General features: G+C 43.8%; 1 protein-coding gene across 1 annotated transcript in view; it reads right to left on the reverse strand.

Moving 5' to 3' along the window:
• MDN1 (midasin AAA ATPase 1) overlaps nt 1-19,280 on the reverse strand; it is a 281,392-nt gene that overhangs the window by 223,057 nt on the left and 39,055 nt on the right. Inside the window, exons 3-6 of the mRNA XM_044289668.1 lie at nt 12,132-12,356; nt 10,076-10,183; nt 9,806-9,998; nt 6,725-6,937 (exon numbers count right to left, since the gene is read on the reverse strand). Of these exons, the coding sequence (XP_044145603.1) occupies nt 6,725-6,937; nt 9,806-9,998; nt 10,076-10,183; nt 12,132-12,356 (739 nt within the window). The remainder of the gene's footprint in view (nt 1-6,724; nt 6,938-9,805; nt 9,999-10,075; nt 10,184-12,131; nt 12,357-19,280) is intronic.

Here is a 19,280-nt window from a genome sequence, read left to right on the forward strand (position 1 = left end):
GGGAGGGATCTCAAGATCTCATCCCTAGGAGTATTATCTCTGATACGAGATTCCAGTTCCTCTAGCCACAGTTTCATGGATCTTGCAACTGAGGTAGCTGCGATGTTTGTTTTTAAGATAAGCATCGCTGCTTCCCATGATTTTTTTAAGAGGCTATCTGCCTTCCTGTCCATGGGATCACGCAGTTGAGAGGTGTCTTCAAAGGGCAAGGCAGTCTTTTTATTGACCTTTGCGACCTGAATATCGATTTTCGGTGTTTCACTGAAGATTTTAACTTCGTCCGTGTCAAACAACAGCCGGTTTTTAAAGGACCTGGACACCCCCAACCTCTTTTCTGGGTTGGACCACTCGTCCAACACCATATCCCGTATGTTCTCATTGATTGGGAACACCCGGGTTTTTTTAACCCTGAGTCTCCCAAACATCTCATCCTGGACTGAGTGTGCTTTAGGGGTTTCTTCGACCCCCATAGTGGCCCGGACTGCCCTTAGCAGGTCTGGCATCTCGTCCAAGGAGAAGCAGAATCTTTGATCTGATTCTGAAGTCTCAAGATCAGAGGAGACCGCCTCGTCCTCCCGTGTTCTGGAGGACGAGGCCTCCTCCTCTATAATCTCTGGATCAGATAGGGAAGGGGATGGGCCCCTATGTCTTTTTGAAGGGGGTGCATCCCTAGGTAAAGGTATCTGGGATAAGGAGGTTTTAACTTCCTCATGGATCATGGACCTTAGATCTTTAAGGAAAGAAGGCTGTTCCTCGGCGATCACATTAGATATGCAGTCCTTACAAAGCTTTTTACGGTAGTCGTCCGGTAGCCGTTTGAGGCAGGACACACATTTGGACTGTTTTTTGATCTTTTTCTGAGCCTCCTTAGTGACCTGGGGAGAACAACCCTTATTAGCTATGGTAAGTACACATGCCAACAGCAGGTTATAGCCCCAAGCCAGAGATGTGGAGGAGGAGGAACAAGCAACCTGGTACAGTGTATAGACAAGTACAGGGTAAAGGAAGAAGCGCTTCCCCACAGGGGACTTACTACAGGCGGCACAGAAGGGTCTCCAGGGGAGCGGGGTTCAGCCGACATGACTGCACGCTGGCTCCGATGTACGCCGGTACACTGAGACATTCGGCGCTGCTGCGCGCGAAAATTTGACTCGGAGACGCTTCTGAATGACGTCACTTCCTTCGGCACCCGGAAGTGACGACGGCCGTTATCCTGAAGCGCTTAGGCGCGCACCCGGCGATAGCCAAACAGGCCCGGCGGGAGATCGCGACCGGGAGCAGGCTCACATATAATAATGGAGCGAGGCCTCCCTCCTTCGCCCCTGCCCAGCGTTAGTACGGAGACCGCAGGAGGGCAGGGGGAACACCCGGTAGGTGTCAGGAAGTTCCGCTTTCATCTTCATCTCCCCGCAGGGAGACTCTCTCTGCCCCTGTCCTCTGTAGGGACAGGAAACACTGGTGCTGGTGGTGGGAGGGGGGGATTTAAACCCTCTCTCTGTTCCTGCCCCTACAGAGGTCAGGGGTCAATCTCCTTGTAGCCGTCGTGGTGATGAAGTGGAAACCCCAAATTCCTATCTCAAAAAATTAGCATATCATGAAAAGGTTCTCTAAACGAGCTATTAACCTAATCATCTGAATCAACTAATTAACTCTAAACACCTGCAAAAGATTCCTGAGGCTTTTAAAAACTCCCAGCCTGGTTCATGACTCAAAACCGCAATCATGGGTAAGACTGCCAACCTGACTGCTGTCCAGAAGGCCATCATTGACACCCTCAAGCAAGAGGGTAAGACACAGAAAGAAATTTCTGAACGAATAGGCTGTTCCCAGAGTGCTGTATCAAGGCACCTCAGTGGGAAGTCTGTGGGAAGGAAAAAGTGTGGCAGAAAACGCTGCACAACGAGAAGAGGTGACCGGACCCTGAGGAAGATTGTGGCGAAGGACCGATTCTAGACCTTGGGGGACCTGCAGAAGCAGTGGACTGAGTCTGGAGTAGAAACATCCAGAGCCCCCGTGTACAGGCGTGTGCAGGAAATGGGCTACAGGTGCCGCATTCCCCAGGTCAAGCCACCTTTGAACCAGAAACGGCGGCAGAAGCGCCTGACCTGGGCTACAGAGAAGCAGCACTGGACTGTTGCTCAGTGGTCCAAAGTACTTTTTTCGTATGAAAGCAAGTTTTGCATGTCATTCGGAAATCAAGGTGCCAGAGTCTGGAGGAAGACTGGGGAGAGGGAAATGCCAAAATGCCTGAAATCCAGTGTCAGGTACCCACAGTCAGTGATGGTCTGGGGTGCCATGTCAGCTGCTGGTGTTGGTCCACTGTGTTTTATCAAGGGCAGGGTCAATTAAGCTAGCCATCAGGAGATTTTGGAGCACTTCATGCTTCCATCTGCTGAAAAGCTTTATGGAGATGAAGATTTCATTTTTCAGCATGACCTGGCACCTGCTCATGCAAAAGGGCCTTTCATTTGTCCCGATGCGCAGGTTTGATTGTTTTGGGTGGGTCAAAGACCTGAATTTATTTGCGCGTAAGCTCAAGTGGCGAAAATTTTTTGTCAATAATGACCGCAGGAAATGCGAAGAGCTAGGAATTGATATATCAGACTTGCCAGATGTCCAAATCTTATCAGATCTTCTGGCTGAGGGACAAAGGGATCCAGGTGATGGTCCGTTCACCAAGCTTAGATTACCCTCAACAAAAATGCCACCTATTGGTGATTGCACCCCAATTGATACTTTTGTGTCTATAGTGTCTAATAAGTTGAGTCAGATTGACATGCATGGACTTAACAGTGACAATTTGAATGACCAAGAAAGAGGGGCCTTGTGGTTATTGCAACAGGACAAAGAAGTGGTGATTAAATCATCAGACAAAGGCGGAAATATTGTTGTCCTTGGGCACGAACAATATCGTAATATGTGTATGAGCGTGCTCAGGGACAAGCTTACATATGAACTACTTCCGTCTGATCCCACGCCAACTTATAAGGTGGAATTGTCCTGTATTTTGAACCAAGCCCTTGAGAAGAAACTCATTGACAAGACTGAATTGGCCTTTTTGTTACCTTCACACCCAGTCACTGCGGCCTTTTATTGTCTCCCCAAAGTTCATAAGGGGTATGAACCTCTAAAGGGGAGGCCGATAGTGTCTGGAAACAATTGTTTGACAGCCAATATCAGTACTTATGTTGATACCATCCTGCGTCCATTTGTTAACAGCTTGCCCTCACATGTAAGGGATACTATGGATGTGCTGGGACGCTTGGATGGTGTCCAATGTGACAGTGGTACCTATCTGGCCAGTTTGGATGTGGAGGCGCTCTACAGCTCAATCCCTCACGGATTGGGCTGTGGAGCGATCCTAACATTCCTTCAGCAGAGGGGTGAACAATATAGGGCCCATAATGCCTTTGTAATGGAATTGTTGAGTTTCATACTCACACACAATGTATTTTTGTTTGATGGCTCTATCTTCCACCAGCTCAGGGGGGTCGCAATGGGCAGTCCCTGTGCCCCGACTTTTGCGAACCTCTACCTGGGCTGGTGGGAGAGGGAGGTAGTGTTTTGTGAAGATATGGAGCGATTCACGGATGTTGTCCCCCTCTGGATCAGGTACATCGATGATGTGCTGATCCTGTGGGGGGGCGATAGTGAATTGTTCCGTGAATTTGTTGCGGTCCTCAACAACAACACCGTGGGACTTTTTTTCACCTCAGAAATGGATTTGAAGAACATTTCCTTCCTGGATCTGTCCATTTCATTGTCTGCTGATGGGCATATTAGTACCAACGTTTTCAGAAAGCCCACAGCTACCAATAACCTTTTGAAATGGGACAGTGCGCACCCTGTGGCCCTTAGGAGAGGAATCCCTAAGGGCCAATACTTGAGGGTTAGGAGGAATTGTTCTCATCTCAGTGATTTTAGGGTGGCTGCTAAAGATCTCCAGCAGAGGTTTCAGTGTCGTGGTTATCCTCAGCAGTGTCTAAAGCAGGCTTACCAGCACTCAATGAGTACTAACAGGGATCGGTTGTTGTCTCCGAAAAAGAGGGACAATAGTGAGAATATTGTGAGGATCATTGGGACTTTTGACGGCGCCCATGACGAGGTGCGCCATGTCCTTAACGAGCACTGGGACATTTTGAAATCCGATCCGGATATTGGTGGGATGATTTCAGCCAACCCTTCAGTCACTTATCGCCGCAACAATAATTTACGTGATATGTTGACACATAGTCTGTACATCAGCCCCCGTCCGCAGTCATGGCTGCGAAACCCACTTACAGGTACGTTTCCTTGTGGATCCTGTAAATTTTGTGGGTTCATTAAAAAATCCAAAAGCTTCACTAACAGCACTGCGGATAAAACGTTCTTCATTAAGTCTTTCCACAATTGCAAGTCAGTTGGTGTTGTGTATTTAATGACATGTATATGCAGCATCAAATATGTGGGTAAAACCATCAGAGAGCTAAGAAGACGGATTGGGGAGCATATTTTGGATATTACCAATCTCAAAGATACGCCAATTGCTCGTCATGTTCTTGACCTTCACAGGGGGGATACATCTTCGGTCAAATTTCAAGTGATCGACTCTGTGAAGCCGTCACCAAGGGGCGGTGATTATGATCGCATATTGTTGCAAAAAGAGGCGAGATGGATTTTTTCTCTGAATACCATCAAACCATCCGGCCTCAATGATGCGATCTCATACGTCCCGTTCATCTAGTGACCAGGCTGATTTCTTTGTGTTACTGTACAATGCACTATGAGAAGTGGATTCATGTGTGTGATCATTGATACAAGTGGCTACACACATGAATCTATGTGTCTGTCCTTTTTTACACACTTCTCTTGGAGTGACTCTCCTTCACTGTATATTATAATAAAGATGTCCATGCTGCGATAAATATATAAAGCCGCTTTGTAAATTCCTTGCTTTGTTTATGTGGCGCTTGCTGCGCTTTCCCTGTGACTCACCTTGTTCCTCCACCCTTCAGCCTTTAGTTTGCCTTGTGCCGTGCCTCCTGGCCGGATTGGCTGATTGACGGAGGCGTGTCTAACAGGGCGGGGTTTCACCCTGTAAAGCTCGGTGTTCTGTGGGCCGCTTTGCGGCCATCACAGTGCCGGATTACATGCACACTAGCACGCAGCACCTCAGCCTAGAGGTTGCTAGCTCAGGCAGGATAGTGACTGTTTGTAAAGCTCCGTACCTCACACTAGAGGAAAACGGTGCTAGGCAGGGATCTCTATCACTGACTGTTTGTTTGTCCATTACCTCGGTTATTAAAACAACACTGAGGCTCTGGGCTCTAGTATTAACCTGGTGCACATAGCTCCTGATGAAATGCATTCCCAATGCATGGAAACGCAGCGTTGAGCTGTTGCAAATAAGGGATATGTCAGGGCAACCATTGCTCCTTTAATCCACCTGGAGTGAATGCTATTGCTCTGCCATAGTCCAGCACCTGTGATTATTAGTGCAGTGAGAGTCTGCGCGCTGGCTCTCACTGTTTTGGAGTGGTGTTTGGTGAAATTCCCATACCAATACATCCCCTTGATACCTTTCACCCTGGGATACACATCTTGAACCCTGTGGTTGAATGAGCCCCTTATGCTAGTAGCTTGTGAGACTACACTGGCAATCGAGATGGTGGTGCTATTTGGTATATATCAGTGTTTTCACAATTGTTAAAGTCAGTTTTGCACATTATACTGACGGTTGATACCCCTTATTTCTTAATCAGACAATTAATAAAGACATTATTATTTTGTTTTAGCGCCTATCCCCATGTTATTTGCTCTATTGTATTTATAGGCGTATATTCAATATATCATTTCAATTTATTCCAGGCACCTGCTCACAGTGCCAAAACCACTGGTAAATGGTTTACTGACCATGGTATTACTGTGCTCAATTGGCCTGCCAACTCTCCTGACCTGAACCCCATAGAGAATCTGTGGGATATTGGGAAGAGAAAGTTGAGAGACGCAAGACCCAACACTCTGGATGAGCTTAAGGCCGCTATCGAAGCATCCTGGGCCTCCATAACACCTCAGCAGTGCCACAGGCTGATTGCCTCCATGCCACGCCGCACTGAAGCAGTCATTTCTGCAAAAGGATTCCCGACCAAGTATTGAGTGCATAACTGAACATAATTATTTGAAGGTTGACTTTTTTTGTATTAAAAACACTTTTCTTTTATTGGTCAGATGAAATATGCAAAAAATTTTAGATAGGAATTTTGGGTTTTCATGAGCTGTATGCCAAAATCATCAATATTAAAACAATAAAAGGCTTGAACTACTTCAGTTGGTGTGTAATGAATCTAAAATATCTGCAAGTCTAATGTTTATCAGTACATTACAGAGAATAATGAACTTTATCACAATATGCTAATTTTTTTTAGAAGGACCTGTATAAGATTCATAATTGGATTTATAACACATAATGAAGCTCTAAAGCACACATAAAAGCCCCAAAACGAACATTGAAATACTTGTGTTAACTACAAGAAGGGAAACAAATGTGTGATAGCAGAAGGTCACTTCTGGCTACCAAGGGTGGTTTTGGACAATACACAAACTGGGCAACCATGTGGGTCCCCCTTGATGTCAGACAGCAGCACCACCAAAGATGCCCATTAATAAAATTGGCGCATTTTACGCCAGCATATTTACTTGGAAATGCCCCACCCCCACGAAGAGATCCACGCATTGGTTTCCTTACCTTGCTATCAGTCTGATCCCCAAGCTGCACCTTCAATAAATCAGGTTGTTTTAAGCGTCCAGTTACCCTGGCCAAGTACTCTACCAGAGCAGTTTTCCCACATCCTATGGGCCCTTCCAAAAGCACAGCATTTTGATAGGTGACTGCATGAGCAAGACTCTGGAGACTTCTGCAAGTCGTTTCCACTAAGATTAGCCGATTACTGCTAACTTCCTACAAAAGGACATTTAAACAGCAAAATATATATAATTACATGTTGTAACTTTGAAACCAATATATCTCACAATAAACTGAGAATTGACAAAATAGTTTTTGCAATATTTTTTTTTTTTTTTTACATGACCCGTTACAATGAAATGCAGTGCAGTCTGCAGGGAAAATATTCAACAAATCTTGCAATTTATACATTTAAATAGTCTCGTTCAAACATTTGTTCTCAAATTAATAGCCTACATGTGAATATTTTATGTAATTTTGTTTTTCACAAAAAAAAAAACACTGGTGGATGGGTTTTGGATATCATTTTGTCACTTCCTGACCTGGCAAATCTAATGCGACCAGAGGGGGAAGGGATGAGTGCATCAATTATAGCATCACACGGATAAGTGCAATACCGTGGGAATCTCTATCTCAGGCTATCAAAAGACCAATTGAGCTGTCATAGTGCTACCCCAATTTTTTATTTATTTTTTATACTTTATTTTCTGAGTTTAAAGCCAATAAAAAAAAATACAACAGAAAATACAGATCCAGTCATTGTCAACATGACAGTCAAATGAAGGGTTACATGACACTTGCATATCAATTCGGAGCAATGCACCTTCATATACAGCCCATCATCCTAGCGTTACTAAGTACAAATACTCTATCTGCGACCCGATTCTACATCTATTATACATCTATAATTAGGTGTCTTACATTTAGAACTTGTGGAGGAGCCGCTGAAGTCTTCATAACTCCAGAAGATCCACCGCCAGCTTTGGGCTTTATTAAGCGCGGCGTCTAAAACGCTGGTCTTAATAAAAGTGCCCCATTATCTTTCCCTTATAGCAGGGATCAGCAACCTCCAGCACTCCAGCTGTTCTGAAACTACAACTCCCAGAATCATCCTTTCAATTCTATGGGAGTTGAAAGAACTGCAAAGTGTGCATGATGGAGTTGTAGTTTCACAGCAGCTGAAGTGCCAAAGGTTGCTGACCCCTGCCTTATAGAAACCAGAAACTAAAACTGGGTTACTTATCTATACATCTGTGTCCTGACTGCTACAGATAGAAAATTGTTTTTATTTAATTTATAATGATATAGTACTGCCAAAGGGAAAAATAAAAAAAACAGTCAAATTCTAAAAAACAGTTTTCTAAGAATTAATAAAAAAGTAAATAAAAAAAACACTGACAGAAGTGTCCATTTAAGTCTCAGCTTCTTCTGAGTTCAGTTTTACATGGGAGCCATGGAATCAGTGACTGACAGCTATATCTCTGCATGCACGTACACAGAGAATGCTATCAGTTACTGATAATAGCCGAATGGGCCATCTCGAGCTCAGAAAGTGCAGAAAATTAAAAATATATATTTCATATTTTCAGACAAAATTATACAATCAGCTCAGCTCCTTTCTGCTCTATAACAAGATGCCCGCAGATTACATTAGATTTTGGTGACAGGATCCCTTTAAATATTCTTTGATCGGCATACTGGCAAGAGGCTACAAAAAGTGCTCCACTCGGAAGGGTCTGGCATATCTGTGGATTTACATGTACTCCCCATTGATTCCAGATGCACATTAAAAGGGCTGTCCGCTTTTTACCATTTATGACCTATCCTCAGGATAGGTCACCAATATCAGATTGGTAGGGGTCAGAGTCCAGGCACCTCTGTCGATCAACTGTTTAAAGAGAAGGCTGCGTTCATACACCAGCAATTGCAGTGGTGAGCGGGTGTAATTACAAGTATTGGATACTCATTCACTTTGATTGGATGGCTCTGTAGTAGTCACTTGAACAGACACAGCCATCCCACAGAAGTGAATGGGGACACCATACTTCTCGTCGAGCAAGCGCCATGTGGGTAAAACACACTGCAGCCGCCATCTTGTTATGAATGTCAGAACCGTAGCTCCACACTGTTTACATGGCGTGCAGACAGGAAGCCAGGGGGCTTCTAATGACCTGCTAGGCTAAAGGAAAAGCAACTACACCATTTACTGTGTGACAACAAGCAGCTTAGGAGCACTTAGGATTTTCATGATGTGGCCAGTCCATTTAAGGCTACTTTCACACTAGCGTTCGGGGCTCCGCTTGCGAGTTCCGTTTGAAGGCTCTCACAAGCGGCTTAGAACGCATCCGTACAGCCACAATGCATTCTGAGTGGATGCGGATCCGCTCAAAATGCCTCAGTCTGGCACCGTTTGGCCTCCGCTCAGCAGGCGGACACCCGAACGCAGCTTGCAGCGTTCGGGTGTCCGCCTGGCCGTGCGGAGCCAAACGGATCCGTCCAGACTTACAATGTAAGTCAATGGGGACGGATCAGTTTGAAGTTGACACAATATGGCTCAATTTCAAACGGATCCGTCTAATGCAGATGGATCCGTTCTGAACAGATCCCATCGTCTGCATTATAGGATCAGATCCGTCTGTGCAGACACCAGATGGATCCGCTCCGAACGCAAGTGTGAAAGGTAGCCTAAGCCTGCTCAAATAACTGCTTTAAAGTTTACATTTTAATTGTAAAGTTATTGAAAAAGTCACTTCATTAATGCATTGCTCTGCACGGTTTTTAAGCGCTTTGTTTATTACATACAAGAAATTACCCGTGTCTTTATTTGAAAAAAAAAAAGTAGGATTTCATTTTTGTTCAAGTACTCCAATGATATGCTGAGATGTACCCTGAAGTTGTGCCATTATGTTTGAGGATGTTTTACCTCTTCTATTTGAAATGCAAATGTCGGTGTCTGTGTACCCTACTTTTTAGTTCCACTGATGTACTGCAAAATGTTTATTTATTTTAGGGTCTGTGTACCCTCATGATGATGTGTACTAACAAAAATTGTAAATAAAAAATAAATAAAAATAAGAAAATTACCTGCTCCTTGGTTTTAAGCATTTTTTTTGTAAGAGTTATTCCGCAGACCGGTACTACATGTGAACACAGATCTCCAGACACAATTTGGCCCTGTGTATATTGTTGGGTTTTGTCCTTACACCACAAGGAAGTCTCTGGATTGGTTAATAGGAGAGCCTGCTCTACGTTCTGGTTATGCAGCTCATCCAGTAATCTGAAACAAAAAGCAGCTGTCAGAGATGATCTCTGGAAAAATATTAATAGAGCTGAGGCAGAGAAATGGATACTTACTGAAGTTTGAAATTTATTAATTCATCTGTAACAAACAATTTCTTCAGAAAGCTCTGTCTGTTCTCATCTGACATACAAGTAACCAGAGCCAAGCAATGGGACGTGTACCTGAAAGAAATGGTCTGTCTTAATACTACGTTTAGCAGTACAATTGTATGTCTACAAGCAGCATATTGTAAAAACATTTCTGTGACCGCCCCATACATCAAAAAGTGGTATGTAAGCATCCATGCAAAAGGTAAAGAATCCATTTTATTCTGATGTATGAGAAACAATTTCACTCACAAAAAACGTCTGCAACAAATCTGTCCAATGTGCACATAACTTAATAAAATTATTCTGTGCAGTTCATACAACTCTTGGCTTGCAGTTTCTTTGGCGATCCTCATGCTGCCATCTCCCAAAATCACTTCATGCTTTTTGCCTTTGAGCTAGCATCAGCTTTAAGAACTGAAGGTTAGTCAATTAAGACAGAGAGCCTCCTCTCCCCTTCTCCTAAGAGATTAGATACCACGGTCACTATTGATCACAGCATATAGATGATTAAGCAGCCAGGATCAGTGTTATCTCTGATCCCGGCCGATATATTGGGAGCCTAGCTTCATTCAGTGTCAGGCTCCCTAGGTTATCTGGAGTCTATGTGGGGTGTGTTTAGTCCCTGCTGCCACGCCAAGATTAATAGTACAGGCAGCAGGGACTGCACAGACTTTACACAAGCTGCGCGGATATACAATTCTGGGACAAAAAAAAGAAAAGAAAAAGCACAATGCAACCGCTCTATGGTACTTTCTCCTCAGTGAGTGGCCACTGGTTTTGGTTCTGGGTGTATCTGGTGATCCATATATTTACCTCTACATGCAGCAATATTCACTTCCTTTAGCTGAGTGAAATACTACAGTACACAGGGAAGTCTTACTACACGGCTTATAAAATAACTCTCTATAAGAAATTAGATTTAAGCTCCTGACTAGTGGTGAGCAATTATGCCTGTTCCACTAATTTGCTGCTCATTAAAAGGGTTCTCCGGAAACTAAGAAAATGAAAATACTTAATTACCACCTTACTGGAAATATATTCCCAAATACCTTTCATTAGTTATAATGGCTCATTTTGTCTGAGGAGCAATCAGGGGAAATAACATGGCCGCCATCCTGTTAGTCCACACAGAACCTGTCCTAATCACAAAGCAGGACAAGTTACTTCACAACTCTGAGGTAAAAAGCTACCTCAGCCTCCTCTCTGCTCTGCTTGTCAGGGATTATGATCCTGAATACAGTTAAATAAAATCTTCAGCAGAATCTCTGTGGGAATGGAGTTCATGAAGAGACATTAAGTACAGGGAGGAGGGTGGGGGTAATGAGCAACAGCACTTGTATGCAGTCTCCATTACCACGGTCTGTCCTGTCCATCCTCTCTGTACTTTATGTCTCCTCATGAATTCCATTCCTAATGAGATTCAGCTGAAGACCTTATCTGTATTCAGGATCATAATCCCTGACAAGCAGAGCAGAGAGGAGGCTGAGGCAACTCTTTAGCTCAGTGTTGTGAAGTAACCTGTCCTGTGTGGTTAGGACAGGTTTTGTGTGTACCAATAGGATGGTGGCCATTTTATTTCTCCTAATTTGTCTGGGGAGCAAGTGAGCCATTATTACTAATGAAAGGTATTTGGGAATATATTTATAACAAAGCAATATTTAAGTATTTTCATTTTGTTAATTCGCAGAGAACCTCTAAGTTGAATTAGCCAATTTACCAGGCTTCATACTGGCTTTTGGCAAATTACTGACAAAAATAGATGATTAATAGATTCCTCAGTTGTGTTCTATGGACCAGCAAATCAACAAAGCAGCAAAAGAGTGAAACAAGCATATCAGTTTGCTGTTCCTGGCCCAAAGCTCCACTTTGCCATTCAGAGGCTGTATAGAGTCAAGTCCTCCATCCTACAAAAAGACAGAAACCTCACAGTGCAGTGAAAATCTAAACATCTTAACTTCACTCTGCTGAAATGAGAAAAATGAATTGACAAAAAGAAAAAAAAAAAAAAAAAGGAACCCACCAGCGAACAGCTAGATCGTGACTTTTCAGCAAAGGCACACAGACGCTCCAGTCCCATATTTCTCTAAAGGAAAGCTCATCCTGTTGCAGAAATCGGTAGGCTGCTTCCATTAGATCTCGCAGTTTCATTCGTCTTCGGCCATAACGAACAGTGCTCGAGTCACAGCTCTCCAAGAACAGTCTATTAAACACCGGTGGAGCACTCTGGAAATACCGAAGTGCAAATCTGTCCAGACAAAAATGTATACGAGAATGAAAATAAGCAAGTTTCCACAGAAATAATCAAAATGTATTATTAGTTCAACTTTCAAAGTGCAGTAATAGACAGATTTTAGTGTCCATCTTGCAGATACAACTTTTGCATCAGTGCTTTATGCACATTCTGCTGCAACACGTCAGATGGGTCTACAGGGTTTTTTTTTTTTTTTTTTACATCCACAAAAATGAATGTTTTGGACATTTTGTGCCTCAATCCGTTGAGTCCTGTTCTGAAGGACTTTTCACGATGGGCCTTGTATTATCCTTAGTCCCTCATTAACTTTCAATGGCGTTCATGACGCTGTGTTATGTTAAAGATAATACAACCGGATCAGTTCTTAACGGATGCAGATGGTTGTATTATTAGTAACGAAGACAAAAGACTGGTAGCTGCAAAAAATCACTTATTTTCAATGCCACAAACTCTAAGAACATTACAAAATTGCCAAAATAATTTGAATGTACACTTTATAATATATTAACAAAGGCCTTAACTGTTTTGCTATCAGAGGTTTTTTTTACTTTATTTTTAACACATTTTAAACTTTTTGTAACCAGGACAATTCATGCATTTTTGACATGTACAAACACTTGTGTTTGCTGATCCAGCAGGCTATTCCAGAATGACATCCAGCCCCATGAACTATAGTGGGGTCTGGCCGATTCCCTGCATTCTATGCCAGAACAGTCTGCCGGCAGTGTGAAACAGGCCTAAGGGTGCTGCCACACATTCAGGCTTTGTGATGCAGTTTTTGAATCCAAAATCAGGAGTGGATTATAACGGTAGAGAAGGTATTAAGGGCAGATACAACTTCATTGCTTTTTTCAATCCACTTTGGCTTTAAAAACAGGCCAGAGCTCTATAGGGCCGAGAGTTCCGTTTGCCAGGCCCCTGTGCATCACTTCCGCCAGCGCACAACATCAGAGGCCTGGAGGACATCAGAGGATATGTCTGCAGGAAGGAGCGCTGCAGTCCCAGTGTCTTCCTGACACGTGCAGCATGTCAGCTCCACTGGAAGTGCCAGATATGTCCCACAAGCCTGTGGAATCTTCTGCCACCGCCCAGAGCCCGGTAAGCCTCCTTCCAAATATTATGCTACCAGCACCATTAAATCCTCTGGAGGAGAATCAGGGCAATAAATTTGCAATCTGCAAAAAATCTGTGCTGTCAAAGAAAAAGCACCCTGTCCCAGATGTACAAAGTGGTGATTGAAGAGTCTCCTTCCTCTCCTTTACCCCAACCATCCACCTCTCAAAGATCACAGACGTCGGAATTCCAAGTTAAACCTGACTGATTATAGGGAAATATTCTCTGATGTACTGTATTTTTCACCCTATAAGACACACCGGCCCATAAGACGCACCTAGGTTTTTGAGGAGGAAAATAAGGAAAAAAAATTTGAACCAAAAGGTGCGCTTTTGAATTAACGGTGGTCTGTGGATGGCACACTTATGACGTAGTGAGTTACGCTGCCGACGTCCGCCCACTCGCCCGGCGTCCTGCCTGCTATGCAAGTTAGTAGTAAGTACCGTACTAAAGCCTGGATAGTAGTTTGAATTAACATTGCCTATATGATTACTACAGTGAGCGGGGCCCTATGTAGTAGAATACAGTGACTGCACAGGGCCCCGCTGCCATTACAAAACAAGATGCCGGCTCCAGTCCCTCCTCCCTCCCGCTGATACATATGCCGGCCGCGCTGTGCAGCAGCAATGTATCACTGTAAAATTGCCGCATTCGCCCCATAAGACGCAGTGCCATTTTTCCCCCACTTTTGTGCGTCTTATAAGGCAAAGAATACGGTAGGTTCTGAGTCCTCTGAGGATGATTTAGGGAAGCCCTTCTGTAGCCCTCAGGACACAAAAATTGAGAACTATAAGAGCCACTATGAAAATTGAAGAAGTTAAAGAGCCCCAGTCTATTTAAGATAGAATGTTCAAGGGACTGGGTGAAAAGAGAAGAAAAGTTTTTCCTGTTCATAACTATATAAAAATGCTAAATCGCAAAGGAATGAAAAGATCCTGAGAAGCGGTATGCAATCCCAAATGCCTTTAGGAGGAAATATCCTTTTGCGGATTCAGACTCAGCTTTGTGGGATAAGACTCCCGAGAAAGATGGCCCTGTTGGCTACGTATCAAAAAAAGACTTCGCTGCCCTTTGAAGATATGGGCTTCTTAAAAGACCCTATGGACAAAAAATATGAGGGTCTTCTCAACGTGCATGGGAACCAAACACAGCTATGTTAAGGCCGGGTATAGTGGCAACCTGGCCTCCATTCCTGTTATGAAACAGGCCTCAAATATTTTGTTTCTGATGTCTCAGTAGATCTTGTAAAGCTCTTGGCTAGATTCTCTGCCCTTTCAAATGCCACGCAGAGAGCCATATGGACTGGTCCTGGTCTGGGGATGACAGTTCTAAGAGTAGTCTATGCTCCATTCCATGTGAAGGAGATAAGCCATTTGGCTCAGTCCTGGATGATATCCTGGATAAGGCATCAGACAAAAGAAAAAAGGTTTCCCGTCAGATTCAAAATTTTATCAACAGACGGTCCTTTCGTAACCAAGGGAGACCCAGATTTGACCAGAAGAGCAAAGAGAGCTCTAGAGGGAAGGGAAGAGGATTCCTATACACCCCAGAAACCTCTGCAAAACCCTCACAAGGACGCCAGGTCTCAGGTAGGAGGCAGACTAACAAAATTTGTCTTGGCCTGGGAAAATATTACTAGCTCTCCTTAGGTAATAGGCACTATAACGCTGGGTTCACACCTGAGCGTTCTGAAAGGAGCGCTATGTATGCGCGATTGTACCGGCGTTTGCAATTGCGCATACAGAGACAAGCGAACGCCCATTGTCGCGCATTCCCGAAAGTCTATGTATGGGAACGCGCGACAAGACGCCCCAAAGAAGCTCATGTACTTCTTGGGGGCGTCGGGCGTTTTACAGCGCGATCGTACGCGCTGTAGAACGCCCAGGTGAGAACCATTCCCATAGGGAAGCATTGGTTTCTCCTTGTTGAGCGTTTTACAGCGCGTAAGAGAAGGCTACAAGCTCGAGTTCAGTGCACCTCCTCCAAATTATTTCATGCTCAACAAACCATCACTTCAGAAGGAAAAACAACATGCTCTAGAATCCGAGATATGCTCTCCTACAAAAACATGTCTTAATCCCGGTTCCAAGAGATCAGTAGGGAACAGGGTTTTATTCACCCATCTTTCTCATCCAAAAACCAAACAAATCCTTCAGAGTAATAATAAACCTAAAATAGTTCAACAAAAACATATCTTACAAGAAATTCTAAATGGTTAACGATAAAATAGACAGTAAATCTCTTGACCTGCGATTGCCACATGGTAACTATGGATCTCTCCGACGCATATCATCATGTTCCCAGTTCCCATACACAGACAATATCAAAAATATCTGAGGATTGCGATTTTTTTTTTTTAAGGGGAGAAAATATCACTTCCAGTTTCAGGCCCTTCCCTTCGGGTTGTCGTCAGCCCCCAGGGTCTTTTCAAAAATTATGGCAGAAGTAACTAGTTCTTTTCATCTCCAGGGAATACTAATCTTTCCATATTTGGACGACTTTCTGGTGGCAGCTCCATCCCTCCAAGATCTCCAAGCTCATTAACGGGTTGTGAAAGAAAAAAATACTGGAACTAGGCTGGTTAATAAACGAAGAGAAGTCAAACATAGTTCCCAGTCAACAAAAGGTATTTTTGGGAGTCATGCTAGATTCCCACAATCTTATGTCCTTCCTCCCGCAAGAAAAGCAAACCTCTCTCTCAAAAAGTGGCACTATTCTGTGAGTCCAGAAGTGTCCATCAGAGATATCATGATGCTGTTAGGCCATTTAACTTCCGCAATCCCTGCAGTGAAATGGGCCCAGCATCATACAAGAATGCTACAGATTGTCCTCCTAAAGACCTGGGATGGAAAGCAGGAGACTTTAGACCAGGGGTGCACAACTTTTTTTGGGTCTGGGGGCCGCATTTTTCGCATCGCACTTCAAGGGGCCGCAAGAAAGTTAAACAGCGCTTGTTTGCATCAGCCTAATACACAGGCTAATGCAAAGTGACTGGGGAGGCATGATCACTACCACAGTCATTCCTCCCTCATTCACTTCTATCGATTATTGGTAGCACATTCCTGATTACACTGTGAGATGTGCTGACCATAATCATACATCTTTCATCCTGATAAACGAGCGATTTCTTTATCGGCTGATAAGTAATTGTCCTGAATATCGTGCCATGTAACAGGGGCTTAGAGATTTTCTGGCAAAAAAAGATTTTTAACATGTTCCTGCAGCATAGGCCTGAAACAGAAGATTCATACTTTCCTGCTCTTTAGCGTCCCGGCAGCCATGGTAACCATTCAGAAAAAGCTAAACGTCGTATCCGGCAATGCGCCAAAACGACGTTTAGCTTAAGGCCGGATCAAGATCAATGCCTTTCAATGGGCATTAATTCCGGATCCAGCCTTGCGGCAAGTCTTCAGGATTTTTGGCCGGAGCAAAAAGTGCAGCATGCTGCGGTATTTTCTCCGGCCTAAAAAACGTTCCGTTCCGGAACTGAAGACATCCTGATGCATCCTGAACGGATTTCACTCCATTCAGAATGCATTAGGCAAAAACTGATCAGGATTCTTCCGGCATAGAGCCCCGCAGACGGAACTCTATGCCGGAAGAAAAGAACGCAAGTGTGAAAGAGCCCTTAACTAGGAAACTCTTAAGTGGCAACATTTCCTTCATGCCTCCTATTCACAAATGAGCGCTTTACTTCACTGCAGAGGACGGCGCTCAATTACCGCCTCCTGCACACCCAGATATACCAGTAAGAACCCCTGAGGGCTCACGCACACGGCCATTGTTTTAGTCCGCATCTGAGCCGCATTTTATGTGGCTTGGATGTGGACCCATTCACTTCAAATGGGCCGCAAAAGATGCAGACTGCACTCCATGTGCTGTCTGCATCTGTTACTCCATTATGCTAAATGCAGAACACACATGGCTGGTGTCCTGCGGACCAAAAGAAAAAGGCACGGTCGTGTGTATGAGGCCTTACTAGCACTTATTGGTTAACCCTTGAAAAAGCCTTAATGACCAGTCCCTTTAATTTTTGGGACTACCAACATAACTTTTGCAGCTTTTTATTACATAACACAGATATATATTTTTTTGTTTTATTAGGGAGAAACTGTACAATTTTATATTTTTTTAAGTCATTTTTATTCAAACTCTAGCTCATTATTTAAATATGCAAATTATTATAATTAGTTCCCAATATGTGTTGGATCGTTTTATTATACAATATGTATAGTTTCACATGAATGGGGTGATAATTGTAATGGTTTTGGTTGGTGCGGGTGTTTTTTCCTTTTGTGTATTTTAATATACCGTATATATAATTTTATATTTATTTTTTCTGTTACAAAAAGACCTTTGGGGACACATACTTTATTTTGCTCATTTTCTTTTATATATTTTAATTTTTTATCACTATTTTTAAAATCTATTTTTGCCACATAATATGACGGTGAACAATTTTATAGCACTTTTTACAGTTTTCTTTTACTTGTATTTTAAAATTTATTTTACATCTTTTTCCCAATTTTTTTTAACTTTTATATATTTTTGCAGCACTGTATGTCCCCCAAGAGGTCTTTATTGTGTTTAAAAAATTTTTTTTTTTACTTTTAATAAAATATACAGTACAGACTAAAAGTTTGTACACACCTTCTCATTCAAAGAGTTTTCTTTATTTTCATGACTATGAAAATTGTAGATTCACACTGAAGGCATTTAAACTATGAATTAACACATGTGGAATTATATACATAACAAAAAAAAGTGTGGGGGCGTGGCCTGCTCGCTAATGGTGCCGGACGCTTAGAGCTGAAGCTCCGCTCCTAGCACCCTACACCGGCTTCCACAGCGACTACCTGGACGGCATTTGTGACACACAGAGTCCCTCAGCAGCGCTGCTATCATGGGCAAACTACGGAAGCGGCAGGCGCCGAAGAAACTTACAGAATTCTTCTCACTGGCGGCGCCATGCAGCCCGGCACAAGTAAGTGCGCCGACCCTGTCTTCTCCTGCAGCCTCCTCTCCGGCATCATCCTCGAGAGCCTCCCTGGGCCATGCTGAATCCCCTCAACTTCCTCCTCCTACCGAGCCTCTGACCACCGACTTCATGCGCACCATGCTGGAGGAACGGAGGAGGACATCTCCCGCGCCTTGAAAGAGTTTAGGCGCGAACTCCACAGCTTGGGAGATCGCACTGCGCACATGGAGGGAAAAATGTCTGAGTTTGCCACCTCGCATAACTCATTAATAGATGCCCATGAAGCGCTTGAGGAAGAGGTGGTAGCCCTGAGAGCAAAGATGCAAGACCTGGAGGATCGCCACAGGCGAAACAATGTGAGAATCAGGGGTGTTCCGGAGGCAGTAGGTCCTGAGGGATTGGGCCCCCTTCTTAAAGGTCTGATCAAAGAAGCACTACCTGATGCCTCAGAAGCAGATCTTATTGTGGACCGTATCCACCGGGTTCCTAAACCCAAAAATCTGGATCCATCCCTTTCCCGTGATGTGATAGCAAGGATTCACTTTTACCACATCAAGGATCAGTTTCTCAGAGCACTGCGGCAGAACCCCGCTCCATCTTCGTCCTTTGCAGGGATCACAATTTACCCTGATTTATCAGCAGCCACCATGGCTAAGAGGAGGGAGTTCTCTCAAGTAACGAAAGTCCTGCGAGACCAGCAAATTCGCTACCGATGGGGTTTCCCAGTAAAATTAATAGTGATGCATAAAGGCGCCCAGTATCTCTGGAACTCTCCTCAAGAAGCGGCGCTCATTCTGCATAAATGGGGTCTAATACCGGATTTCCAG

The sequence above is a fragment of the Bufo gargarizans genome, chromosome 4 (genome assembly GCF_014858855.1).
Source record: "Bufo gargarizans isolate SCDJY-AF-19 chromosome 4, ASM1485885v1, whole genome shotgun sequence".
Lineage (NCBI taxonomy): Eukaryota > Metazoa > Chordata > Amphibia > Anura > Bufonidae > Bufo > Bufo gargarizans.